This window comes from Echinops telfairi, unplaced genomic scaffold, assembly GCF_000313985.2.
Source record: "Echinops telfairi isolate 266 unplaced genomic scaffold, ASM31398v2 ScPeMD7_7400;HRSCAF=8409, whole genome shotgun sequence".
In the NCBI taxonomy this organism is placed as follows: Eukaryota; Metazoa; Chordata; class Mammalia; order Afrosoricida; family Tenrecidae; genus Echinops; species Echinops telfairi.
In genome coordinates, this window is record NW_022111300.1 from 34,226,311 (window position 1) to 34,234,544 (window position 8,234).

The following is an 8,234-nucleotide window of genomic DNA, read 5'->3' on the forward strand; positions in this document are numbered from 1 at the left end:
GGGGTAGCCTGAAATGGAGGCCTGTTGGGGTATGGGGTCTCCTCCAATCATTTACTTCCACCCAAACAAACGTGACCACATGCTTGATCAGTTGTTCTACTGTCCCCTCAAAGTGATTCTGTTATGGATAAAGCCCCCCTTCATCCATTCCCCTAAAGACCTATTCCGCCCAATCCAAGGTGTCATCTCCCCACGCCCCCTGCCTTATGAAAGCGCTCTCCTCGTGCCAGCCCCAGTTTGTCAATAAACCGTGTTGCTTAGTAGCAAACCCAGTGTCACTGCCGGATCCACTCTCTGTGACTAGAGCCCAATAAATCTCTCGGCGTTCTGGCTTCTGCTGTCAGCTGGTTTGCTATAAAGGCCCTTTAGGAATGTAAGTTTCACTTTCAAATGGTATATAGAGGCAACAACTCACATTTATTGTTAATTACTATGTGTCAGACACTATGCTAAACACACACTTCTCTCATCCATCCAGTCCCTTGGCAGCCCCCACCCCATCCCCAGCAGTAGGCACCAGTACTGCCTTCCACTTGAGGAAGAGGTCAGGGGACTCGCCTAAGCCTCCTGAGCGGTGGGCTGGGGAGCGGTGTCCAACCCGGGGCCCTTGCTCTTACCCACCATGCTTCGCTGCCTGCGTCCTCAGGGCAAATGCCCATTTGTGTGCGGTGGTTTTAAAACCGTAAACGGTTTCCTACTTCATAACCTACTGTTGAGCTTATCGCTGGGTTTACAAATCCCAGCGTTTAGACTCCGTGGAGTGAGCCCCCTTCGCCTCTCATCTGTAAAGTGCTCTGTTATCTCAGACTCGCCAGCAAGGCCACGTGCCCGGGCTGCAGCCACCAAGTGAGTGTTTGTGATGGTGAGCTGTTCCGGGGCGGCTGTGCCAGCCAGCGGGGAGACCTGTGTCTGCTTCCTCCGGTCTTCATCCTTGCCCCTCCCTGGACTCCCTGGCCTGCAAGATGGTTACGCTCTACACGTCTAACCCCAGGGCCAGGGGGTTTCCAAATAAGGGGGTTCGGAAGTAAGGCCGGGTGATCTGCTTCTGAAAGGTCACAGCCTTGGAAACCCCAAGGAGGGCTGTGTTACCCTGAAATACAGGCGGGGGCGGGGCACCATGGTTGAATGACTCAAGCCCAACTAACGACCACCACCCTCCCCGCAGGGCCCCGGGGTGAGGAGACCGGTTAGGACTGCTACGGTTAGGACTACTACGAGCCAAACGCTTGGCAGTTCCTGATCCACCCAGAGGTGCTTCCAAAGAGAGGCCTGGCAATTTGCTTCCCAAAGCTGATGGCCTCGAAAGGCCTCTGGAGGGCAGGTCTACTCTGACAGACACACCCAGTTTCCATGGCCAGAATCGGGCCGACGCCCACGGTCTGGTTTCTATCTCGTTGCCTCCGATTCATTCCTGTGGGCCCCAGCAACCAGCAGCACTGGGGCAAGAGTCTAAGATAAACTGCAGGACGGTGGTGGCCCCAATTCTAGAAAGGCTTTTCTGGAGCTCAACACGGGTAAGCCTTCCTGCTCCTGCTTGGGAGTCCTGGTGACGAAGTGGTTACATGATGGGCTGTTAACTGCAAGGTCAGCAGTTTGAACCCACCAGCTGCTCCGTGGAAGGAAGACAAGAGTCTCTACTCTCATCGAGAGTTCCAGTTTCACAGCAAATATTCTGAGAATGACGAGGGCAATGACTCTACAAATGTGCTTTACACAATTGATGTATGTAGGGATTGTAATAAGAGTTGTACGAGCCCCCAATAAAATGATTTAAATTAAAAAAAAAAAAGAGTTCCAGTTTCAGAAGCAAACAGGGGCAGTTCTACTCTGCTCCACAGGTCCCGGAGAGCCAGCGTGGACTCGATGGCAGGGAGGTGCTTCTGCTCGTTGTTGTTGCCTCCTGCTTCTCCTGTCAGCGCCGTCGGCATTTATGGAGCGCGGAGTCTCGGACGAGGACAGCATATGATCACCTTGTTCCATCGTCACATCGTCCGTCCTCCAGGAAGGGTCCGCCTGCGCCATTGTGCAGGTTCCAAGCTAGGCCCCTAGTACAGACAGAGCCCCCAGAGTGAATGCTGGTCAGTTTGTGAGCCTGGGTTCCTGTCGCACACTATCGCTTCTCGGGCAGGTCACCAGCGCGCTAAGTAAGCTGGGAGCGGCTCTCCGGGGTACTCTGGCTTAGTAAACCCTCTGCCCAGCTCTGGAGAGGACTGACTGACTGTGCTTCCTGCAGGTGTGGCTTCCCCTTTTCCCTTGGAGGGACTCTAAATCCGGGTGAGTTACCAAGCACCTGATGACGGGCATTCGCTGTTTGCAGCTGTGTGAGGTTGACCGCTTCTTGGGCAGTGTGTGGAGACCATGCAGGATTCACACGCGGGCACACGCCCGCCACTTCCTTGGTCAGCGGAGGGCAGTGCAGATGAAAAAAAAAGCAAAAGAGGAAATCTGTGTTGCAGGTGTTGGTGCTGAAGAACTGTTTCATGGAGGTAGCAGCAACAACTAGAGGAGGATTCCTTTCATTCCGTCCAGAGGACGACCGGCGGATCTGAGCAGAAACTGGCTCGTTGGGCTGTGACACGCTCTGTCTTGTTTTACTGTCAGCAGCAGCATGTTGTACGCTTTGTCTGCTGATGGAGCGGTGAATCCAGAAAACGTACACGTGACTACCGATTACTTACTTCCTCAAAAAAAAATGATTCTGAACTTGCTTTTATTTGCTCGGATAAATCATCTTCTTCTTCTGTGGCCTCACGTGCACACAAAGGCTGGACCATGAAGATGGAAGGAGGAGAAAAATGGGTGCTCTGAAATCGTGACATGGCAAACACGGACCGAATGGCCCTGGGACTGCCGGGAGCGCAGACACACCAAGCTTGGAAGGAATCTAACCAGAATGCTGCTTCAAAGCAAGGCTGGTGAGATTTCAGGACTCCCCATCAAGAAAAGACCCATCTCTAGAAAAAGACGTTGTGCTTGTAAAACTGAGGGGTACAAAAGCCAGGGAAGCCACCCGCAAAGGGACAGACACAGAGGGACAGACATGGTGAGATGGTGGCAACTACAAGTCAATGACTGACCTCAGGCCAGGCCTGCCAACCCCTCACACTGCTGTGTACAAGGTCATCAGGAGTCAGCCCTGACTCTGGGGCAGGAGGAAGAGGGGGGGGCGGGGATGGGGAATAAAGAGGAATAAATTCGGGCTACACTGGTTTCCTCGGGAGTTAGGTGAGCACTTTACAGAGGCAAAGCCTCCTGGGCTTACCCTGCTGAGTCTAAAAGCTGGGATTTGCAAACCCAACCAGTAGATAAGACATTAGGTGATGGCGAAGCAAATCAGTACATGTTTTCTGCTTTGTAGCTGCAATGAATTGTGCTGTTTCTCTTAAGAGAGCTAGGTCTCCTGAGTCCTTGGGAACAACCTGTTTCATTGTGGACGGCTCTCTTCTCAAATGCCATCAAAAGCTACGGGCCATTCGCTTCCCTTCAATCTTAATTCTAAGTTCTAGCAGGCAGTCTCTGCATTCAAAATACAGACAACGGTGAGTTTCAAGCATCCTGGTGGGGAGGGTGAGGCCAAACAGTTGGCAGACCCTATAATGCTCCTGGTGACCAGAACTCTCTCCCGCCATGCAGTTCTCTCTTGCCTTTTCACCTCAGCCAAGTGGAATTCAGTGTGACACATTACCAGGAACGTATGCTGTCCCCAAACACCCCTCACTTGTGCTGAACATGCCATGTGAGAAGCCTGGCTCGGGTTATTAAAATTGTCACAATGACTGGAGAACCTGCTGGATGCCGGGCCCTGATGCTAATGCTACAATGGGAATTGTCAACTTGAGTTTTATGATGCCCTGGGTCCATAACAAGGGCCATGTTGACATTGGAAGAATGCTCCAGGGGGAAAATTTACGTGATGTACATAATTTAAAGTATCAGCTTAAAAGACGATTTTCTTTCCCTCTCTCATTTCTCTGAGAATGGTGCTAAATGGAATTCCAAAACCCTGGGAAGCCGCCACTGGGATGCAGCTGTCCAGTGGGGCTCAGACCAGGGCACGGCATCTAGCCCACCTAACACACCCGATTCCAGCTGGTTCAGCCGCGTGGGACGGAGCAGAACTGCCTCAGGGGGTATCCAGGATTGTAAAGCGGCCTCCTCTCTCTCACGGGGAGCAGCTGCTGGGTTTAAACTGCCAAGCACTTCACCACGGTGCCAACAGGGCTTTATAAACCTGGGTGCCTACCACAAAATCGTTCTGCAAGTCTGAAAGTCTGGGCTTAGAATTGATAGTCTTGAGGCTGCAGTAACTCCTGCTTCCAGATGTGAGATAGAATTTTTAACATTAAAGATGAAGGGTAATTAAAAACAACAAGACTATCAAAATTAGACAGCCATCTCGACGAATTAAGCAGATCTGTGTACACTGAATTACGAAAACTTAAAACTTCTTATGCGTATCTCAAGCGGCAAGCGGCTCTTTAGTGCTACCTGAGAATAAGTTAAATGTTCTCTTCTTTTTCTGCCCTGAGAGAATAAAAACCCTTGAGACATTCTTTTGCTTTCCATATATACAATCTAAATCCCTATATAAATATATTCACAAATCTCATTGTATATTTACATCAATATTTTAAAACACACACAAGCATGCATCTACCAAAATATCAACACCAAAATGGTCTTTTAATAAATGTTGTCTGTGAATGAATTCAAAACAGAAATATCCTCCCCCCTCCAAACAAACAAACAAACAAACAAACAAACAAACAAAAACATACCTCACTATCACTGAGTCAATTCTGACTCACAGTGATGCTCGGCGACAGAATAAACTGCCCCATTGGGTTCCTGAGCCTATAAATCTTTCCAGTAGTAGAAAGTCTCATTTTGCTCCCAACAAACAGCCTACGGGTTTGAACTTCTGAATTTGCAGTTAACAGCCCAACACATAACCCACTGCCCCAAATAAGAGAGACTGAAAGTTTTGAAGATTTAGACAGAACCATGGAAAAGACTGTGGAGCTTTGGACGACGCTTAACAGACTAATAGACTCCTGTTCTTCAGCCTAGTAAGAGCAATGTCATCCAAGATCACACATGCAATGAAATAGAAATGACTTCTTACTGAACACTGGGAACGTTGTGTTTCCTTTTAATACTTGGAATTCTTGTTCTAGTCGTCTCCGTAAATCTATTTGTTCAAATAAAACCTTCTGAAGTTCTTCTAATAGGAAAGGGGAAAAAAAAGAAGAGTCGTTTTACTAATCTTTACAAATAACTCTCCAGAGAACTGTTATATATGGCAATTTATTATTATAAGACAAAATATTTTACCAGTTTAAAAAGTCTTGCATAGACATAGGATAGATTTTTGTGCATAAATCCATGAATATAAATCAATGTAATATATTATTTTAAAGTATTATATTACAGTGTCATGTATTGATTGATATGTATGCATTAATCTCAATTATATCCACCCAATGGTCCATATATTATTCATATGTTGCTTGTCAAGCTTAAAATATAGTGCAGAACAAAAATATCCTCCTATTATCTCCATAGTCTTTTAAAACTAAGAGGAGGTCCACAAAATGAAAACTTTTCTTTACCTTTCCCCATATTTTCTACATCCTTTTTGAGCGAATGAGGTGAATTGGTTTCTTGTGTGTGTTCACCTGGAAAAGCAGGAGGGAAAACGTGATTCATTGTGAGCAGGCCGCTTTCAGAAAGCCTCTCCTTTCCCTTTCTTCTGATATCTGCAAGAAAGCTTATTTGATACAACTTGAAACAGGAAGTCCTCAGGACATCCTCATTTACTGGTGCATGCGTCCTCTGAAATCCTGGAAGAGAGTTACGGACAATGAGGACAGAGTCCAGTCTCCAGATGGCATCGATGGTTAGAGGTCCGGGAGGAAGATTCCCAAAGTCAGTCCCTCTGCCCAGCCCCCACCATCCTTTACAACAAACGTCGTCACTAGAACGGGAGGAGACTCAAGATGATCAAGATTAATGGGGGGTGGAGTGTGGAGTGGAGACCCAAAGCCCATTTGTAGGCCACTGGACATTCCCTTACAGAAGGGTCTGGGGAGGAGATGAACCAGTCAGGGGGTGATGTAGCAACTATGAAACATACAACTTTCCTCTAGTTCCTAAATGCTTCCTCTTCCCCCACTACCATGATCCCAATTTTAGCTTACAAATCTGGCTAGACCAGAGGATGTACACTGGTACAGACAGGAACTGGAAACACAGGGAATCCAGGACAGATGATCCCTTCAGGACCAGTGGTGAGAGTGGCGATACCGGGAGGGTGGAGGGAGGGTAGGTTGGAAAGAGGGAACCAACTACAAGGATCTACATGTGACCTCCTCCCTGGGGGACGGACAACAGACAAGTGGGTGAAGGGAGATGTCGGACAGGGAAAGATATGACAAAATAATAATTTATAAATTATCAAGAGTTCGTGAGGGAGGGGATAGCAGGCAGGGAGGGGAAAAAAAGAGGAGCTGATGATGCCAGGGGCTTAAGTGGAGAGCAAATGTTTTGAGAATGACGAGGGCAATGAATGTACAAATGTGCTTTACACAATTGATGTATGTATGGATTGTGATAAGAGTTGTATGAGCCCCTAATAAAATGATTAAAAAAAAAAAAAGATGATCAAGATTTCTGGTCGGAATCCGGAATCCTCTCTCGAAAGCAGTGGTTCTCAACCTTCCTCATGCCGTGACCCTTTCATACAGTTCCTCATGTGGTGGTGACCCCCCAACCATAAAATCATTTTTGTTGCTACTTCATAACTGTAATTTTGTTACTGTGATGAATTTTCATGTAAATATCTGATAGGCAGGATGTATTTTCATTGTTACAAATTGAACATAATGAAAGCATAGTGCTGAATCACAAAACAACATGTAATTACATATTGTGAAGTATTTATTTCTAATGACAAATCAATGAAACCGTGTCTTGGAGCGTGGTGTAGCGTGGGTCACAGTCTTCATGCCGGGTACGCATATGGGGGCGTGTCTGCATGTGGAAAGAGACCAAAGAAATCGAATCGTTCGGTTAATCGTCATCCTCTCAATTTCCACCTGGTATCTGCAGCCGAGTCCGGTTAAGCTATGGGAGGGCCCTACAGTCTCCGACGCCCCCTCTCTGCTTACTCTCGCATCAAACGGGATACGCGAGGTGAGTATGCGTCTTGGATATCAAGGGTGGAACTTCTTTAGAAGTGGTGCGTGCCAGTTCAACGGAATGAGCCGGACTGGACTCCGTATACGCTTTTCACTGGATGCAGGCGGAGTCCTAAGACTGTCCTGTACACACTGCCTACCAAAAGAATACTCTGTCTAGTCTACAACAAAGAAAATGAGTCGGTGAAACGGATTGTTATCTATTCATATGGTCTGTCTTCGCCCGTCACTGCGCATAATGGGTGCATGTAATCAGAGTTAGATTGGACACCTCTCGTTTATAAGAGTAGACTCCTAAGAGACCAGGGAGCTGACATTGATTTCCTATCAGTTCTCTTCCACGGTGATGCCCCCCTTTCCTTGTGTCTAGTCTGCTTGGAATCCATGGGTCTTTGCTTTTGACTAATGGTGCCCCTGTTTTGTTGACGCCCTAAGCACAAGCTTACCTTGTTTAGTGGGTAATCGATGCCTGCCTACAAACTGTTTACTTCATTTAATTAAGCTTTGCATTTTCGTCTGAACAAGCAGTCAAGGTGCTCTGGGGAAGTCTCCTGGATTTCTCCTTTTGGCCCCCACACTGCAGTCACCTCCTTCCCCTGTCCCCGGAGCACCCTGCGCGCCTCTTAGGGCGTTTTTGATTTTTGCTTGCTCATCTTCATCTGATGTTCGGTCCCCAGCGCTATTTGAAGGGCGAGGCCTTGTCCCTCCTGTGTGGCCAGTTCCTTACTAAGGGGAAGGACACCTAGACACTTGAAAAAGTGTCTGAGTTGTTACTGGAAGGGACGCAGGAGGTCATGCGTTCTCGGTGGTAGGCCGGCCAGGTCTTCAGTTCCCTTCTATTTGCACGTCCCTAGGCCAGAAGGCATTTCAGCTCTTGCCTTCCAGTTTGTTCGTTTCCCTCCACAGGAAATGGAGGGTAATGGCCCCCCGCACTTGTAGGAATACTGGGAGATTCCAGTGTCGGGGTACATTTTCTGTAAAGCGAGAAACAGAACTTCTCCCCTCAAGCAGTGGTTTACAAGATTGTGGGCAGAC

At 47.7% G+C, this 8,234-nt stretch overlaps 1 protein-coding gene across 1 annotated transcript in view; it reads right to left on the minus strand.

Moving 5' to 3' along the window:
* The window catches only part of SKOR2 (SKI family transcriptional corepressor 2), a 52,915-nt gene that overhangs the window by 27,811 nt on the left and 16,870 nt on the right, over positions 1-8,234 (minus strand). The window contains exons 5-6 of the mRNA XM_045296047.1: positions 5,613-5,678; positions 5,126-5,224 (exon numbers count right to left, since the gene is read on the minus strand). Coding sequence (XP_045151982.1) covers positions 5,126-5,224; positions 5,613-5,678 — 165 coding nt within the window. The remainder of the gene's footprint in view (positions 1-5,125; positions 5,225-5,612; positions 5,679-8,234) is intronic.